Genomic DNA, 20,888 nt, shown 5'->3' with positions numbered 1-20,888 from the left:
TAATCTAATTGCACCATTTATGAACCCTTAACCTCATCCACTTTGTCATCAACTTGTACATCTGCAGGGATAATTTTAGGGGCGAATGTTCGGCCTTTGGCGAAATTAAGGGGTTTTTAATTTTTAGTGGACGAATATTTTGTATCATAGTACATTTTTACAAATCACCTCAAATAGCCCACCTTATTTTAAGGGAGAGGGTAAAAAAGGTAAATTTAGCCCTTGAAATTAGGAGTTACAACCTTCGATTTGCCCATTTTCAAAAATAGGTTTTATTTAAGTGAATCCATTCGCCCATTTTCAAGAATAGGTTTTATTTAAGTGAATACTATGGGCCAAATACCATATTTATAAAAGAGGTATGGTAAATTAATAAAAATATAAATAAATGAGAGGTATGATAAATAAATAAAACATTTTTTATATTTACTCCATAAGTCACTTGGTGTAAACAAATAAAAATATAAGTAAAGTGGAGGTATGGTAAATAAATAAAAATATAAATAAACTACACGTATGGTAAATAAATAAAACCTCTTTTTATATTTAGTCCATAACCCTCGTTCTATTTATGAAGGCTCAAGAAAGAGGTTTTATTTAAGTGAATCCTATGGGCCAAATACCATATTTGTAATAGAGGTATGGTAAATTAATAAAAATATAAATAAACGAGAGATATGGTAAACAAATAAAATATTTTTTTATATTTACTCCATAAGTCACCTTATATTTACCAACACTCAAAAAATGGGTTATATTTAGGTGAAACCTAAGGGCAAAATACTATGGGACAAATATCATGGACTAGATTGTTATTAATACTATGCAAAAAACCATTATTAACCCTAATATTAGAATTAATAAAAATAAAAATGGCACATGGTATTGACTCATGGTATTCACCAAAATGGCACATGGTATTCACCCATGGTATTCACCTGGAATGTAGCCTATTTAAATGGGGGAATTAAACCAACATAGATCCATCTTTACTCTGGATCTACTAACCCCCGAGAGGTATCAAATATCATGATATGCAAACTAGCATAGAGTGAAAAAATATTTGATCCTCTTGGGGCTTGGTCAAGAGTAAAAATGGGTGTTGTAATTTAATGTAGGTTAAACATTTTAGCTTGGTTAAAATAAAAAATAAAATAAAAATCAACTATTAATTTTATTAATTTTTATAAATTACTAATAGTAATTTTTAAGCTCCAGGTTGATGATAACCCATGGTAATACCATGGTATTCATGTGAGCATAGACTATTTAAAGGGGAAATTTTTAAAGGGGAAATTCTATCGTCTTAGATCCATACAAAGTTTTATGATTTAGTGAAAGACTCGCCAAGATCTTACAAAATTTTATAATTGAGTAAAATATTCGCCATGCCTGGTGAGAGATTCGCCAAAAAATTATATATACATATTATATTATTGATAAAATCGCCTGCATTTTTTCCTATATACCATGGAGATTCGCCCATTTATTATATTTATAAATTTAGGGGGGTTCTTAAAATTTTCCATGTACATATGTCTACTTGTCTTCAAATATTTTCACAATTGCATGAGGGGCTATCTCTTCCTGGTTTTTTTTTTTAACTTTAGACCTTGTTCTTGGTCTCATCACAAACTCATCTTGGACTGTGTCTTCAATTTTGACCTTAACTTTGGCTTGTTGAGTTGATTTCAACTGTTCTTATGTTCCTTTGTCTGCCTTGTCATCTTCTTTGCTTTACAATTTTTTTTTCTTGCTCAACTTGCCTGCATGTTTCTTGCCTAGCTTGGCACCTTCCTTCTTTATGGGTTTCATTTCCATGATTGAATGAGTTCGCTCCTTTAGATTTTCTTGCTTGGGCTCTTCTTTATTTGTCTTGATCCAGTTTGTGACAAGAGGTCAATACTTGCCAGAAAATCATACCAAAGCATTTTGTTTCTTTCAACATCATGCTTAACTAAGATTTTGTTTAAAGAGAAATGGAACAGACTTAAAGCATGGTTATCATTTTCTAGACTCTTAAGCAAGAAATAAGGGAGGTTCATTGTCTTAATTTCAGTGAAATGCCATAGTAACCTGAGATGGTACTGGTATATTCTACTGAACCTACCCTCGCAAGTGAAATATCTTTGGATAACCTTCATAAGGTCTGCATACTTCTCTTGAAGATAAATGCTGGGGAAGGTGGAAACAAACTTGTTAACATACTCTAGTTTCACAAACTTCTTGTAAGCCAAAATGTCTAGCTCATCCCCTTGAACCATTTCTCCCTTGTTGTTGGGAGATTGGTTGCATTAGCTATAAACATCTTAGTTAATATACTCTCTAGGTCTCCTAGTTTCGCTCTACTGTATTGAAAATTAAGAACAAATAAGCTAGCTAGTTGGCATTGTGACCAACTTTTTGAATCTTCTGGTAGAATTGAACAGCCTTAACATGTTGGGTTTGGTGTTGACTAGGTCTCCTCCCTTTTTGCTAGTAGTAGGGGCCATCCTATTTTTACACCTAGCTGATTGATTTTGAATTTTAGGTTATGGCTATGTGTGCAGACCCAAAGGAATGAAAATAGCCTCGAGTGACATCACAACTCTACTCAAGCAGTTGTAACAACATGATGGTGACAACACAATCTATGTGGTGGAATACAAGAATGAGGCTTTAAAAATTTAAAATAAATCTAACATTAAATGTTTTAGGAAACATTGATTATCCAAATTTTAAGTTTACAGCAATGAGACAGCGCACTTAAAGGCCTGACTGTGTTTGTCAAACATAACAAAGTGCGCGCAACACACATTTTTTAATAGGGATAGATACGATTTTAGCACAACAACCATGAGAATTGGCAATGAGAATTTACAGAAAGGGTGATTGACTCCCTACCTCTCCAATATCTGCATTCAAACTGTGCACTGAAGACTAGCTTGAGATGCAACCCTTCTTTGTGCAGAAAAATGCCTTGCCATGCTCAAACTGTTCTGCAACCTGTAAACCTCCCTACGAATCCTGAGCTTATCTGCACTTTTTGAACTCCCTTGCAACCTTTTCTTTGGAATAAAACCACTCATCTCATTCTCTGCATGAGAGATGAGTCCATCAACTGCAAGAAATCATAAAGGAAATTGGCGACCTTTACAATGATTTGAAATTATTTTGTTCATGTAATAAGATTGATGTGGAGCCCACGTTCCTCATGAGATTTCACATGCTTGAAAAAGTGTTGTTCAAATATTCTAGGGTGGTGGAGGATATAGATATGATAACTTTTGTAACCAAAGTTTATTGAGGGTAAAAAGGACGATGGGTAAATCATGGTGGGTAATGATGTTTAGGAAAGGGGATAGTTTAGGCCTAGGGAAATGTAGTTAGGTGAAAACAAAGATAAGGGTTTAGGCCTAAAATAAATAGATAGGAGTAATGTAAAAATTAGGGAATGAGGGGAAAGAATGAAATGAGGGAAAAAAAGGGGATAGGTAGAGGGATTAATATAATGCTTAGAAAGGGTATAGGTCAAAGCATTAATGTTTAGGATATTTTCGAGATCCTTTCCTCAATAGCTGACACTTCAACCATATTACCATCCTATCGTCACCTAATACCCATACTCAAAAATATGTTACACAACTTTCCCATACAATAGATAACCCTTCCCAATGATAGATCTAGATGACCAAAGTGATAACCTGACTAATGATGACTCTTTAAGTAGTGACAGGTCAAAACATAATAATGGGAAAATTTATGATTTTGACCTTCTTCAAAACAACAAATAATTAACTCGAAGGTACTTTTCGACTGACAAACTAACCTACTCTAACATGGGCTCCATTGGGGATGGCAACCTCCCTATGAGGTGCCAAGAATGACACTGCAGACTAGTAGCCTTCCCATTGGGCAATACGATCATAACATATAAAAACTGATATACAGACTCGTAATCAGGAAAACTTACTGACTAGATTGACTGTAAATGATAAAAAAAATTCATTGAAAAACTCAAATATTTATGGAAGCGACCAATTAAGATCTCATGGCCTTCACTTCGGGCTTCAAATCTTAACTATAACTACCCACACTTGCATAATTCAAAATTAAAATTGTATGGACAATGAGATGATCCTTCAAAATCCAACTTAAGTGAGGAAATGTTTGAGCAGCCTGCCATTCACAAGCCTTGCTCCAACTGGATGATCTGAAAAATCTTCAAGTAAATATGCATTCTGCCCTCTAAATGCAACAACTTTAAAAGGCCCCTTCCACAAGTTCTTAAATTTCCCATTCTTTCCCTTATCTTCATGCCAAGCATCACATTTCAGTATCAAATCTCCAATCTGAAAATCTGGTGCCTTTATTCTTTTATCATAGATCTTCTTTATCTGGTCTTGTAACAACTTTGTGTTCCTGAATACCTCTTCTCTTGACTGTTGGAACTGGGTCATTTGGCCAATTCTCCATTTCATGTCATTCGGCTCTGCTTCTTGTTCTTGTAACAATCTCATTGTTACACAAAAATATCGTCACCATGATTATTTGTAGTCAGTATGGGTCCATCATCACTTGTACTGTCCTCCTAAGCAAGTCTCAGACCTCAGCTCTTCAAGTCAAGCTTTGAAAATGAGAGAAAGACATTGAAAATCAACAAAGATCTGGTTCCGCACTTTCTCTCTGTTGCCTGCGGTCCCGCACCTCCTGTTTACAAAAACTGCGGACTTTCCTGCTCTGTCCCTAAAAGAGTAGGTGCGGACCCTGTGAAAGTCAAAAAGGTGCAAGTTTATTCTAAAAAACTCACTTTGGGTTAATTCTAGATGATTCTAGAAGGAATTTTGACGTGGATTGGTCGCTCTTAGGTGGTTCATGCATCCCAAAAGAGAAGGAGCTAATCCCTTGATGAGAGGAGCTATCCCTTTGAAGGAGGGCTTTATCCCTTTGAAGGAGGACCTATTAACTTCCCTCCATTGCACTATAAATTAAGGCATTGGCCTGGTTGCTAGAGAGGTTAGAAGCTGAACATTTTTGAGGGTAAATGCTGGTGGAATTGAGACTTCCTAGTTAAGCTTGAGAGGAGAGATCACATACCTTTTTGGCTTCATTGGGAAGAGAGTGAAACTTGTCAAAGTAGAGGAGACTTCTTGTTGGACCCTGGGAGGAGCTTGTACAGCGTCAAGGCACAGGTTGTAAAGTTCTTCTTTGATTTGAATTAATACAATCAGATTCATTTTTCTCAACAAATTGTCTTATGTCATTTGTTTCATGAATTCCTTGATCTTCATGTTAAATATGTTTTATGATATTGGCTTTTCAGGTGCTATTTAATTTGTTTGCTTGTTTGTGTTTGCAGATTCGCAACAAGGGAGCTCACTTGGATCAAAGGAGCGAGGCTTCCACAAACTTGTATTGGACCCAAGGTAGGCCTAAAACACTTGTTTGCCTTTGTTTATAAATGCATATTTAGAGAAAGATAGTTTTTGATTGGCTTGCTTGTCACTAGGTCTTTTTAGATTCTAGGAAAGTCTATCTTGTCCGCAAGATCGACTCATTCCATGTGACAAAATGGCGACTCCGCTGGGGACTTGATTTTTTCCTTGTTTTTACTTTGACTTGAGAAACTGTGTTTTTGTTTCTGTTTTTGGCTTGTTGTGTGTGGAATTGGGTAGAATTAGTAGATCCAGGGTTATTTTTTGTTTTTCATAACTTTGGGAGAGGACCGCACCCTAGGCTTTTGACACAGTGTGTACCTATCCGCGCTTTCGCTTTTAGGACAGAGCGGTACCGCACCTGTGTTAACTGTGGGCATGCGGACCCTATCAAAATTTTGGAAAACCTAAGATTTTCTCTATTAGTCATCTTAGTTTCTGTTTAGAAGTTATTATCCCCTGCCCAGACCTACATATAACCTGTCAGAATCTTTCCTTAGGTTGATTTCATTGGTGTTAGGGTTTTAGGTGAAATTCCTAGAAGTTTTGCTTGTTGGGTTTGGTTTTCATTTTGGTTTTGTAGTAGCTCTGAGCTTAGAAGCTGTAGGAACCTCAGATCACCTTGGTTTTTACCAGCCTTCTTATGAGTCTGACCATTTGTGAAATCTACCTTTGTTGAGGAATCCGCCTTGTGTTTTCTCTTTACAAAACTTCGAAAAGCTTGTGTTTAAAAGTTTGGATTTCATTTTTAAAAAAGAAAACAAAATTGGTTTTTTTTAACTGATTTGTGATTCTGCATAAATTGGTCCTTACTTTACATCTAGCTAAGTAAAACATCCTTAAAAAAGACATCTTGTAAGCTTTGACTTCAAATAGGTTTTTATAATTTATAGATCTCAAAGTTAGTCGTTTCCATAGTTTCGAGTGTTTTATAAGAAATAAAAAAAATCTCTTTTGGTTTGTTTTTGTAGTGGTTGAGTGTTTTGAAAGAAAAGGGAAATTTTTGTGAAAATAACTAGTTGTCTCGTTTTGAGTGCATTGGAAAGGACAAAAGCTCTTCTTTTAATTTGTTTGTTAAGAAAGATTTGTGTTTACAAGTATTTTGCATTCTCAAACTCTTTCTAGCTAGAAGTTCATTGAAGGGAAAAGATTGTTTAATCATCTTAAGTGCATTTTTTTTTAGTGTTTTCGAGTTGAGTCTTCATACCACGAGTTTCATCTCCGCACCTCTTGACTTAAACAAAACCCAATAAAAATAACGCTTAAAGTAAAATTCATCTAGTAATATTTTTGTTTCTAGGGCTCTGATACACCAACATAGCTTAGGCTAGCGTCTTGGAGTAGGAGAGTAATTAACTCTCCAAGACAGTAAAACAAACAAGTAGTTGTATCTTGTGGTAGGGAAGAAATCCAATTGTTGCACTTATGCTCTGGGAAAGCTCCTCTTAAAGGAGAAGCACGATATCGTGTCCGAACCAGTGTGAGAATCAATCCTTCCTCATTGGGAATGACGCCAGATATTCATGTATTAAAAACGGTAAACCTCGGATTAACCATTGTCGAGGAGCCTGGGGTCACTTGTTGGTAAACCTTGGATTATGTCAAGGAGCCTTCAAGGGGATTGAGCTTGCTACTCTGCCCTTGCGTGCGTATCGGATCGTAGACTGTTCCCCCAGGTATATTTGTTTCGGTTGGTAACCTTAGTGACCATATTCTTTAGGATTCTTCCTAAGGTGACAGTGGTGGGAAGATCCCACTGTACCTGGAGCAGACATCGGCTAGACTCACTTGGATTTTCTAGGGGGTTCTCTTCACTCGAGACGGTTAAGTGGAGGAACTTGTTCCAGTCTATTCATTAAGCAGGTTGTCAGGGTAACTGTTCCAAACGCCATTTCTATATTGAACTCTGCGATGTTGGGCTTCATCACCAACTAGTGTTTTCAGTACGGAAAGTTACTATTTGTGTGTGTTTTATCTCCTAGATTCTTTAGGCGTGTGATTCAAATTTGTTTGGTTCTTTAGAGGCTTTAGGTGGTTTTCATTGAGATTTTACTTTGTTTGCGTGTGAAGTAGTTAATTTTTTTTTTTATCATGGCTGAATTACCGAGGAAGTCCCGTAGACTTCAGGGCCAACCTCCTGAGTTTTCACCGAGCCAGCCTGAAGGGTTAAGAGCCCTCGTAACTCCTAGAGACAGTAGAGTTGGGTCTCCTGAAGAAGGAGAGTCTTCTTTGGTGGTACATCCTGATTTTCAAGCTTTAGTAGCAGATTATAATCCACAATCAGTGTCTGTTTCCGAAGTTACTTGTAGCTTTTCGTCTACTAGTGATATAGGTGAGGAACCTGAAATATCCGAACCTGAAAGTGAATTTGCTGCTACTCCAACATCGGGGTTTGCTTCTCCAGCTTCTAGTGGTCCTGGTTCACCTAGGGTAGAAAGAATAATTACACAAAATCTTCCTTCTGGACTTATAGCTATTGAAGAACTTGCTACTCCGGAAGAAGTAGGCATCCCTACCCCTGAAAATCAACCTGCTATTGAACTAAGGGAGCGTGAATCAATATTTTACAGTCCACCTAGGAATAGTGCTTGGTATCTTTCTTTGACTAATTTCTTAGAAAACCCAGGGTTAAGTTTTTCACCACCTCGTGTTCCTTATCACCCAACACCTAGAGGTTACTATCTTCCGTTAAATATGTCAAGACAGTCATCCATGTTTACTCAATCGCCAGAATCCTTTTTGTACGGCGGTCCTTCTGTTACCTCTGGGTATCAGTCACTTTCTGGTACTTTTTCGGGAGCATCTCCTCAACCCATTGAACAAGGGTTATTAACTGAAAGCAATGGTACTAAGCCGTTGAGTGTAGAAGATATTCTCACGATGTCAGGTACTATTCCTAATCCTCAACCTCAAGGTTGCCAGTTACCACCTGGGGGGCAGCCTCAAAATCCTCAATTAACGCTTGGGGGGCAACCTCAAGGTACCCAATTTGCGCCTGGAGGGCAACCTCAAGGACAGTACATACCTACAGGACAATATGTTCCTCAAGGTCAACCCTAGACTCAATATGTACCCCAAGGTCAACCCCAGTATCAATATGTACCTCAAGGTCAACCCTAGTATTAGTACGTGCCTCAAGGGTATCAAACCCAAGGTCAGTACTCGAACCAAGGTTTCCAACCACCTTCTGGTCAATCATATGTTCAAGGAACGGGAAATGTACCTTTGAATTATCAATCCTATCCTCAACCCGGTTATGGTCCTCAATATTCTCAACCTGTTATGGGTCCGTACCCTGGAATGAATTTAGTGTGGGATCCATCGCAAACTCAACAGGTCTTGCAACCGAATGTATAGTTGTCATCTCAAACTGCACAACCCTTAGTTTCTGGTACACCCCAGCAACCTGTCCAGTCTACTATTCGAACTTCTGTACCTTTGGTAGTTTCTCAGCCTGGGCCTAGTACGCCTCATACTCCGCCTCAAACGACTGCTGCAACTGCCGCAACATCTATTCAATCTACCCCACCTACTTCTGGAGTATCGACAGCTCCGGTTTCTACTATTCCTGTATCTACTCCTCAAACATCTTTACCTCCGTCTGGATCCACGATTCAAACTTCGGTTCAAATGCCTGTAGGACAACCTGGTTCAAGTACAGTTGTCACAAGTCAACCACAATTTACTTATCAACCGTACCAGGGACAGTACTAATTCGGTCCTGATGTGCAGCAGCCAGTCTATCAGTATCAACCATACCCTGGGTACACATATCAACAACCTCAACAACCCCAGTACGGTCTGGTTAATCCTGGTTTTCTGGGAGGATACAATATCCCAAATGAAATTCCTATTCCTAGTTATCTTGGATATCCTCCTCCTGGGGCTAGTCTCATGACCCAGAGTTTTAGGGACCCTAATCGTCAGTTACCATTTATCGCAACTTTGGACTTTTCTGACTTGTTGCGCCTAACGAACGATCCCATTAATTATCTTCCGTTTTGGCCGCCAATGCCGAATAAGTTGCCTAGTGATATTCCTAAGTTTGAAGGAAAATCAGGAGAGGACCTGTCGAACCATGTGATGACTTATCACCTCTAGTGTGCGTCTAACTCCATTTCAGATGATTCAATCTGTCTAAGGCTTTTCCAACGCACTCTAATTGGTCTCGCGGCCAAGTGGTACATTGAGTTACCGCGAGGCACTTTTTATAACTTTAGTCAGTTAGCTACCTCGTTTTTAACTCATTTTCAGTTGCCAGTCAGATATGACAATGGCACGGAATTACTAACTTCATTAAAGCAGTTGACGTCCACTTACATTTCAGATCACATTCATGAATGGAGACGTCGACGGCGTTTAGTGAAGGTTTTTATTCCAGATCAGATCTTGGCTGAATGGTTTGTAAAATCTTTGTTGCCAAAGATCACTAAAGATGTAGCTAAGGCCGGAGTCGTTACTGAGGAGCAAGTAATTGCTCAAGCACAGTACCTTGACTTGGTCTATACTTAGTCAGGTACGTTACACGAGAAAATCCCTGATCTTCCCAAGCAAAATCAAATCGCTGCAGCTCCTTCAGGGTCTCATGCCGCTGATGGTATGATTGGTACGGTTAACACTAAAAGTAAGAAGAAGTCTTCCAAGAATTCTTCTCCTGTCATAACCTTGCCTGATTCCCTGACAGGAGATTCTTCTGCGGAGATTTCCGCCAATATTCACGTTGTAGAGTCATCTACAGCCAAATCAAAATCCGGTGGCAAGGAGAAAGGGAAGAAGAAGAATAAAATGGACAAAAATTCAAAAGAGAAACCTGAAAAATCGGAATCCAATGATGAAAAACGAAAACCTCGTTATCCTTGTCTCATTTGTGACGAAGAACATTTTACAAGAGACTGCCCTCATCGTGCAGAGGTTGCGAAGATTGTCAAAGGTTCCCAAACGCCTGCTGTTTTGAAGGATCCTTTTCCAAGTCAAGACAGTAAGATGATAGGTTCTTCCTCGAGTGCCAATGAAGAACCCATACTGATGATGTCCCATGTTAGGATTGTGACTCGATCACATGATTATGGTAGTAAAAGTCCTATTGATGGTAAAGAAGCAGAATCTTCTTATTCTAACCCATCAACCTCAGCTCCTAGTTCCAATCCACTACAGATAGAGAAACCTAATCCAGACTTGGTAATCAAACCGCCCGCCAAGGGTATACTTCGAAAGTCAGATTTCAATCCACATGCGAGAGTGGCTCAGAACTATAACATTGTTGAGGATTTAGCTGTTTCACCCTCAGCAATGTCGGCTTTGGAAGTGTTGCAATCATGTCCAGCACAGTGTAAATTGCTTTTGTCGGCTATAGGAGCTGTTGACGTTCAGGACTTGAACCTAATAATTTTTGATCTAGAAAATAGTACACCGTGCTTACGTCATCAAATGGCTTTCCAAGTTCCAGTGATAGTCAAAAATAGGCCTATTCATAGGACTGTGATTGATGAGGGAGCCTCAACGTGTACTATGTCGATATAGTGTTGGAGATCGCTTGGTTCTCCTTCACTAAATCAATCCCCGACGATTCTAAAGGCCTTTGATGGCCGTGGGTTTCATCCTTTTGGCATTCTACAGGATTTACCTATAGGGGTTGAAGGAAAAACCGTTAATATAGATGTGGAGGTGGTTGATGCCCCTCTAGATTACAAGCTTCTCTTGGGTCGTAGTTGGTCTTGCGCTATGACAGCTGTCGTTTCATCGGTCTTTTGGGTTATAAATTTTCCTCATAATGGAAAGATCGTAACAATAGACCAGCTGACTTACTTTTCATCTGACCCAGCCTCTTCTGAAAGCATTCAGCATGTCGGTAAAACGACTATCCCGTATAAGGATGTTGGAGTAGGACTAGTTAAATATGCCATTTACTGGGAACTTTTCCTTTTCCTCCGATCAATGCATCGTCTTCATTTGCAACCATTCATATGATTTCTTCAAAAACCACTGTTTATGATGATCCTTGGATCGTTCCTTCTAAATTTGAGATAGACTGATTTGGTGATGTTATGCCTTTGAGTCCATATGAAATTTCATATGAGGCCGTGCAATTGTTTACCGACCCATCTTCAACCAAAATTGACTTAATGAATGTGGTCCGTGAGGAATCACTTTTCACATCAAGCTCGGATTCAATCACGTTTTCTGAACTTGTTCACTCTGATGAGCAAATTCGTGAAATCCTATGTGTAGATGATTTACCATGGGAAGATCTCCATCACAGATCTTCATTCTTACCCGAGAATGATCGTTTTGAAAATGATTTTTCATCAATTTTTACGACTGAATATGTCAAGGAACCTCAGAATCCAATGAAAAATCCTGATTCAAAGTTAAATTTGGGAAACATCTCTCGAACTATTCCTATTGACATTTCGGTTAAGCCTAGAATTGTTGAGAACATTCATATAGGTGCCTCGTGTACAGAAGACTAAATTCAAATATATAAGGCCCTATTTCAATAATTCTGCGACGTGTTTGCCTGGTCCTATGAGGAAATGCCAGGAATTGATCCCGCGATTGTTGTTCATGAAATCAAGACTTACCCGGACGCTAAACCCGTCCGGCAACGTTTGCATCAGATTCACCCGAGAAAAGCTGCTGCTATTAAAGCAGAAGTTGAAAAATTACTCAAAGCAGGTTTCATTTATCCGATCCCGTTAACGAATTGGGTATCGAATATTGTTTCGGTTAACAAAAAGCAAGGGACAATAAGAATATGTATCGATTATAGGGACATTAATCGAGCCTGTCCAAAGGACAATTACCCAACTCCCTATATCGATCAAATCATTGATGATTGTGCCGACAACGAAATATTCTCCTTCATGGATGGTTTTTCCGGATACAATCAAATCAATATTCTACCTGCCGATCAACCAAAAACGGCTTTCATTTGTCCATGGGGGACATTTGCTTATTGCAAATTACCTTTTGGGCTCAAGAATTCTGAAGCAACTTTTCAAAGGGCCATGTCTTATGAGTTTCATGACATCAAGAACATTGTGCAACCCTATCTCGATGATTTGCCTGCTGATTCATTACATCGAGCTAATCATCTCATCCATTTACGAGCAATCATTATGAGGTGTAGGCATTATCGGATTCGGTTGAATCCACACAAATGTGTTTTCTATATAGAAACCGGTCGATTGCTGGGGTTTGTTGTTTCGAAAGCCCGCATTCGCGTCGATCCCTCAAAGGTCGAAGCTATTATCAAATTGCCTCCTCCTTCGAGTCTTCACCAACTCCAAAGTTTGCAAGGGAAAGAAAACTTTTTGCGACGATTCATTCCTAACTACGCCGAGGTTACCAAGGGTTTTACCCGGTTGTTGAAACAGAATACTCCATTCTATTGGGATGAGATAGCTCAGAAATCTTTTGATGCACTAAAACACGCGTTGACCCATGCACTGTTATTGCATCCTCCCAACTACAACCAGGACTACTTCTTGTACCTCGTCGCCTCCCATTCCACCATTGGAATGGTCTGAGTTGAAGAAGATGATTTCGGTACTTAACATGTGATATATTACCTTAGTCGAACTTTAAATCCAACTGAGCTAAAATACTCACATGTGGAGAAATTGGCATTGGCAGTTGTTCAAGTTGTCCAACGTTTTCGTCACTACATTTTACTACGTAAAACTACAGTAATTTCTGATTGCAACCCTATGATCTACATTTTGACCAAGAAATTGCTAGCGGGCAAGTACTCTAAATGTATTGTTATCCTGCAAGAGTTCGACTTGGAATTTGAAAAATCTAAGTCTAAGAAATCTTTAGTTTTTGCGGAGTTAATGTGTGACTTCCCGCGTGCTGACACGGAAACTATGGCAGAAGAGCCCATTGCGGACAAATCCTTGTTTTTAATCAGCACTTTAGATCCATGGTATGGGGATATCATCGTTTATCTCCAGACCCAATCCTTTCGGCTGGAAATTTCAAGGTCAGAACGTTGGAAAATACGATTCTAGTCCCAATAATTCAGGATTATTGGAGATACTCTTTATCGCTGTGGGGCGGACTCTGTTTTTCGACGTTGTTTAACTCACGAGGAAGCTGAAAGGGTTCTAAATGACTGTCACTCTGGAGCGTGTGGCGGTCATATGTCTGGGTATGCCATAGCCCAAAAGATATTGCGCGCTGGCTACTTCTGGCTGTCTTTGTTTAAAGATTGTATTAACGCGGTCCGAAAATGCCACAACTGCCAAATTTTTGATCGAAAGATGCGCGCTCCACCTGCTCCTCTCCACCCTATAATTTCCATTGGTCCTTTTGCCAAATGGGGTATCGATTTTATTACATGTAACCCTCACTCGGCTGGGGGGCATGCGTATATCATCCTTGCGGTAGATTATTTTACCAAGTGGGTCGAGGCGATGCCTACATTTGAGGCAGACGGCAAGACAGCTGCAATTTTTGTGTTCAATCATATAATTGCTAGGTTTGGTGTCCCACAAGCGATTATCACTGATCATGGGCGTCATTTTCGAAACGTTATGATGACCGAACTTACAGGCCAGCTTGGTTTGCGTCACGATAGTTCAACTCCTTATTATCCACAAGCTAATGGTCTGGTTGAATCCATCAACAAAGTTTTAGTCATCATGATCCAACGAATCATTGGGATTCATCGGTCGAATTGGCATAACATACTATTTTCAGCGCTTTGGGCGTATCGAACCTCAGTAAAAACATCAACAGGGTTCACTCCTTTCCAACTAGTTTATGGTCTGGAAGTTGTGTTACCCATTGAATGCGAAATCCCATCATTGCAAATGGCCATCGAGTTACTTCTAGCTACTTCCGAAGAGGAAAAACGTTTGTTATACTTGGCCCAGTTAGATGAGAATCGATGTGATGCTACATTGGCGATCGAAACTCACGCAAAACGTATGAAAGCTCAGTATGATCGAAATGTGACCCCTCGAAATTTTTCGGAAGGAGATCTAGTCTTAGTGTACGATCAAGCTAATGATAAATTAGGCGCTGGAAAATTCGTTCCTATGTGGCATGGTCCCTATGTTGTCAAGCGAAAGCTAGCAAAAGGGGCCTATGAATTGGTAGACTTTGACGGGGACTCTTTAGGTAAACCCAGAAATGGTCTTTACCTAAAGAGGTATTATGCTTAAAGAATGGGTATGGATATTTTTAGTTAGGATAGTTTTTCTTTCTAGCTGGTGTGTTTTAGTTTAAAAAATGTGCTTAGCTTAGAGAGTGTTTTTCGTCATCATTCCTGCTTATCTTGGTTTTACTCTTGGTATTGCAGATGTCGATGCCTCTCCAAACATACATTGGTTTCGCTGATGGTGCTTGTCGTAATACACAGAACATTTCTTCCGCAGCTTGGGTTATCTATTCACCCTCTGACGAGTTGGTATCTATGCATGGGGTAAGCCTCGGTCAAACAACGAACAACATTGCCGAGTATAGTGCAGTGATTGAGTTATTATTTGAATCTATTTCATTTGGGATTCGGAGTTTGATAGTGAGGTTAGATTCTGAACTCGTTGTATTACAGCTTAATAGAGTGTATGCCATTAGAAATCCAATGTTATTGAGATTATTTTTGAGAGTGCGTCTCTTGGAACGTGAATTTGATTATATTGAATATCAGCATATTCCAAGATCTTTAAATACATTAGCAGATCCAATTGCTTCTCGAATTTTAAGTAGACATTTGCAATAATCATACATGTAAATTTAAAACCATTCCATAACATGATTTACAAGATAAGCCGGTAATAGTGATATATATATATATAGGAGTGTGTCAAAAAAATACATTGTCCTCGATCATAGGTTGAAAAAACCTTATGATCGGCAAAAATGATAAGTACAAAAAGCAAAATGTCATATGTGGCTACAATAGGCGATCATCCTATCACTGGTGATGATCTCGATAAGAAAGCACTGCATGGGCCACCTTGCAAAGGAACCTCCTAAAAGGTCCTGGGACCCCAATCACATAGCGCTGAAGTCGACGAGGAATGTCATCTATGCTGGTCTTCGGAATATCTCCTGTCAAGCGCTCTAGATGACTCTCCAACTCGGCCAAAGTCTCTGCTGATTCGTCCTGTGGGGCTGGCGCGGCTGCAACTGGTTGTTTCCTCTCGTAAGGCCAGAGAGCGGCTGGTTGCTGTGGACCCACATCTGCATTTGAAACTTTTACTATCAGTTTTGGGACGATAGAAAAATAAAAAAAAATTAAAATAGGAAAATGTTGAAAATGATTTTACCTGAGTCATCCCATTGCTCTCCTGGTGGAAGAGCCATGTCTGGGTCACCACGAAAATCTACCCCAGCGTAAGGGAAGTCCTGAATAGAAAAAACCTGGTTTTCCAACCATTGGAAATACTCAGGTTTGAATCGAACAACCTTTGTCCCCTTGTCCGAATGACGGGCCATAACTGCAACCCATCGCATCAGTTTAGGCTCTCGAGGAAGCCCAGCTCCAACAGTAAGGTGCTGCGGGATCAACATTGGAACCCTCTCCAGACCAAAGCTCACAACCAAAGCCCCATAACCAAAGGTCTTCAGTTGTCTGTTATTGGCTCTGGTCAGTTGACCTTTTACATTGGCCAACACAGCATTGCACCAGTTGAAGATGGTGCCTCGAAAGCAGTCAACTGCCATCTGCATCTGGGATCCAGTGGCAATATGTAATGCGGCACTCCCGCAAAGTCTGGTGACAGTAAACACGATCACCATGAGTTCAGGATGGGATATGGTTTTAATGTCTATCCCTTTGTCTCTAGCCTGGCTGTTGCAGAACTCTAGCCGAAGGCTATCGACAGACTGGCCACCTGGCCTAGTCCCGAATAGAGTCAAGTCTTCGCCTCTCTTAGGCAAACCAGTCAAGAAGTATATGTCTGCTGGCTCGATTTCGAGCTGGTGGCCACCAATGAAGAAGCACTGGTCCTGTATGCTCCATCTGTCAACCAGCCACTGTAAGAAATCCACCTGGGCCCTCATGCCAGGTATGGCCCAGAATTTGTACAAGCCGCATGCCTTCAATGCATCAATCGAAGGTTGGTGATTCAACGCGGCAAGATCCACGTCCTCATGCTCTCATTCACGCCAATCTAGCATGATGTACCCTCTACATCCAATAAAAAGACAAATTAGAATGCTAGAAATTAAATTGTTTGGGTCAAATTTGAGAATTTTTGGGTTAAAAACCCTTGTTGCGGGGACCGCACCCTCTGTGTTAGAGACAGTGCGTGGGTCCGCACCTTGCCTACATGGAAGGTGCGGACCCCTGACTTTTTCCCCATTGAGAAAAAGTCGGGGTCCGCGGGCTGCCAGTGTTATGCCTGCGGGCCCCCGCGCATGGGTTTTTAGCCTAAAAACCCTCCAAAAAATGAAATAAAAGCCTAAAACAAAAAATGAAACGGTTAAAAATGAAGAGTAGGATGATGTGGATTACCTGGAGAAGATGGTGTTTGATTCCGACGGTTGGATTTTCCGCAATCTTCACGGGAAGTTTCTGAACAAAAGCACTATTTTCTCACCCAAATCTCAAACGGTAAAAATGAATTGACGAAAGCCCTTTTTATAAGTTTTTTGAGTAAATAAATTGAAAATTTGTTTATGTTTCACTTTGGAAAGGTAGTTTTTGTAGCATTCTTATCCATTTCAAACATGTATGAGTAATGTTTGCATTTTTGTTCAGGATAACGGATTATTCAGGCGAAATCTATCATTTTCGACGGAAAAACATTTAGAGTCACCTTTAAGCTCTTTTCTGACTCCTAAAACATGAAAAGATCGCCGAGTTTTTCTTTTTAAACTTGTTAAAATGGAACTAAAAAGACGGTCCTATTACAGCTCTTTTATGACCGTAAAAACATGAAAAGATTGTCGGATTTTTTTTCGTTTCAAATTCGATATTGGTTATAAAACGACGTGTCGTTGATCGCTTTTTTACTTTTTCGGATCAGGGGCACTAATTACGAAAAGTACTCCTTGGTCATAAAGATCAAGCGGTTCTCTCAAGTATTATTTTATACTTTTTCTGGCTTGGGAGACACAAATTTACGAAAAAGGTGAACCCTGGAGTCTTCTTAAGTTTTTTTAGACTCTCTAAAATTGAAAAACGCCGAGTTTCTCCTATACTGGACTCGTTAAAATTTCATAGTAAAGGACCTGTTCAATTACAAATAGGAACGAACCACTCCTTATTAGGGTCCAAATTTAAACTAAGTTGGACTCATCCGAAGGATGAGCTTATAATCAAGCAAATGTTATCCTCCTCAAGCTTGTCAAAAATAAAGAGGTACTTGCGAGAAATGGTGGGGGAAAAGAGATAAAAATGAGCCTCTTCGTCATACTTTGTAACCACTCTTGAACACGACACTTTTATTCACCTGGGTTGGGAAATCCTTTGCCTAACAATTGATCAAACCACATTGAAAGTCTTCAGCCAGTTTCTGGGTATTAACTTTGGGTCAATTGTCACCAAACTATCTGTTGTGTCGTTATGTGTTCGAGAGGTCCCTGCCAATAAGCCATTCATCTGCAAAATATTTGTCATCCATTTTGACCATCCTTGAGTCAGTCCTTGCAACTAAATTTCTTCAACTTGATCTATGATTTCGTGTTGTAGGCTTGCCTGTGACGGATCGCTTTCTATCGACTTCAGCTCATTATCTAGAAAGATGATCTAGAAATCGTCAGTACCTTGGGATCTGCATGCCTCAATGGCAGGTTTCTCGCCTTTGACGACAGGTTGCATCATTGACCTTCGATCAAAGGATTCCGTGACATGTTCGACATCAACACATTTATTCACATCTCATGGATTGTACTGGGTACTTTGAGAGCCATTGACATCACTGGTGGTTTCTCTCACACTTGTTAACAATTTACATCATTGACTGGTAATCAAGTGGTTTCTACCATGTTCGACATCAACACATTTATTCACATGGATAGAATTGTACTATTTTGGGAAGTAGAAATGAAGACCCTGGATCTAGTTTCTGCAATCCAGGCTGCGAGGAATTTTGTATTCATTATATGATGGACTATTCATAAACAGATGGCTGCGTCCATACTATGTCCACATGAGTCTATACTTGTGATGTATTACAAGATCATTCCTGTATCAGAGCAGTAGATAGTTTTCTAAATTAGTTTTGATCTGAGTATGGGAATGCCTACCTCAGCGATGATATGATCTCATATATATATCTTGCATTGAATGTTTTTACAGGTTCCGACCGGGCTCTCCACAAGATGATCCTCGAAATGATAAAGTACTTCACTCTTCCTAAATAATGAATGAAATCCTCATCTACTACAGACTTCGCACTTTAGGGGGAAATCTGTTACATAAAAATATCGTCACCATGATTATTTGCAGTCAGTATGGGTCCATCATCACTTGTACTGTCCTCCTAAGCAAGCCTCAAACCTCAGCTCTTCAAGTCAAGCTTTGAAAATGAGAGAAAGACATTGAAAATTAACAAAGCTCTGGTTCCGCACTTCCTCTCACTGTTGCCTGCGGTCCCGCACCTCCTGTTTACAAAAACTGCGGACCTGCCCGCTCTGTCCCTAAAAGAGTAGGTGTGGACCCCTGTGAAAGTAAAAAAGGCACAAGTTTATTCTAAAAAACTCACTTTGGGTTAATTCTAGATGATTCTAGAAGGAATTTTGACGTGGATTGGTCGCTCTTAGGTGGTTCATGCATCCCAAAAGAGAAGGAGCTAATCCCTTGATGAGAGGAGCTATCCCTTTGAAGGAGGACCTATTAACTTCCCTCCATTGCACTATACATTAAGGCATTGGGTTGGTTGCTAGAGAGGTTAGAAGCTGAACATTTTTTAGGGTAAATGCTGGTGGAATTGAGACTTCCTAGTTAAGCTTGAGAGGAGAGATCACATACCTTTTTGGCTTCATTGGGAAGAGAGTGAAACTTGTCAAAGTAGAGGAGACTTCTTGTTGGACCCTGGGAGGAGCTTGTACAGCGTCAAGGCACAGGTTGTAAAGTTCTTCTTTGATTTGAATTAATACAATCAGATTCATTTTTCTCAACAAATTGTCTTATGTCATTTGTTTCATGAATTCCTTGATCTTCATGTTAAATATGTTTTATGATATTGGCTTTTCAGGTGCTATTTAATTTGTTTGCTTGTTTGTGTTTGCAGATTCGCAACAAGGGAGCTCACTTGGATCAAAGGAGCGAGGCTTCCACAAATTTGCATTGGACCCAAGGTAGGCCTAAAACACTTGTTTGCCTTTGTTTATAAATGCATATTTAGAGAAAGATAGTTTTTGATTGGCTTGCTTGTCACTAGGTCTTTTTAGATTCTAGGAAGGTCTATCTTGTCCGCAAGATCGACTTGGATCATCTGAAAAATCTTCAAGTAAATATGCATTCTGCCCTCAAAATGCAACAACTTTAAAATGCCCCTTCCACAAGTTCTTAAATTTCCCATTCTTTCCCTTATCTCCATGCCAAGCATCACATTTCAGTATCAAATCTCCAATCTGAAAATATGATGCCTTTATTCTTTTATCATAGATCTTCTTTATCTGGTCTTGTAACAACTTTGTGTTCCTAAATACCTCTTCTCTTGACTGTTGGAACTGGGTCATTTGGCCAATTCTCCATTTCATGTCATTGGGCTCTGCTTCTTGTTCTTGTAACAATCTCATTACCGGCACTCTGAGAGATGAAGGAAACAACGCCTCTGTTCCATATACCAACTCAAATGGAGACATGCATATGGATCTTTTAGTACTCACACGATCTGCCCATAGTGCATGGATCAGTCTTTTGTGCTAGTTCCTTTTACTCTCTTGCAAAAACTTTCTAATAATGTTGACCACACTCTTGTTGGATGATTTTTCCAAGCCATTTCCCTGAGGGTAATAGGTTGTGGAATGACCCAAACTAATGTTATATTTGTAACATAATTCAATCATCCTTTTTTACTTGAATGCAACGACGTTGTCCGTGATAATATTTTGCGGACAACCAAAATGGGACAGAATGTTGTTTTCCAGAAATTGGATGATAGTTGCATTTGTGGCCTGCCTAGCAGGGACTGCTTCAATCCATTTTGTAAAATAATATGTTCCTGTTAAAATCCATTTATGTTGCCCAGAAGAGGAAGGATGAATCTCTCCAATGAAATCAAGTCCCCATTGTTGAAATGGTGACTCGACTATTATAGGCTTTAGAGGTAGGGGAAGCAACTTATTTCTACCCTCAAACATCTGACATTCCTTACAACTGGCCACCTTCTTATAAACATCAACAAATAAACTAGGCCAATAAATTCCATATCTTAGAATCTTATTCGCTGTATTTTTCCAATATATGTGACCACCACAATCCCCCTTATGAATTCCTCTACTGTTGTTTGAGCCTCATCCTCTAGTAAACAATTAAGCAACATCCCACCAGGATATTTCCAATATAATAAT

General features: G+C 39.5%; 1 protein-coding gene across 1 annotated transcript; it reads right to left on the bottom strand.

The window, feature by feature from the left end:
• Window positions 1-4,133: 4,133 nt before the first annotated feature.
• Window positions 4,134-4,499, bottom strand: LOC149229353 (uncharacterized). Its single transcript, XM_089381013.1, has one exon. The coding sequence runs from the start codon at window positions 4,497-4,499 to the stop codon at window positions 4,134-4,136; it is 366 nt and encodes a 121-aa protein (XP_089237139.1).
• Window positions 4,500-20,888: the final 16,389 nt, after the last annotated feature.

Source organism: Pinus tabuliformis, chromosome J (genome assembly GCF_031772625.1).
Source record: "Pinus tabuliformis cultivar Carrire ecotype Pingquan chromosome J, CPIR1, whole genome shotgun sequence".
Taxonomy (NCBI): domain Eukaryota; kingdom Viridiplantae; phylum Streptophyta; class Pinopsida; order Pinales; family Pinaceae; genus Pinus; species Pinus tabuliformis.
This window is presented reverse-complemented; position numbering and strand designations above follow the sequence as displayed.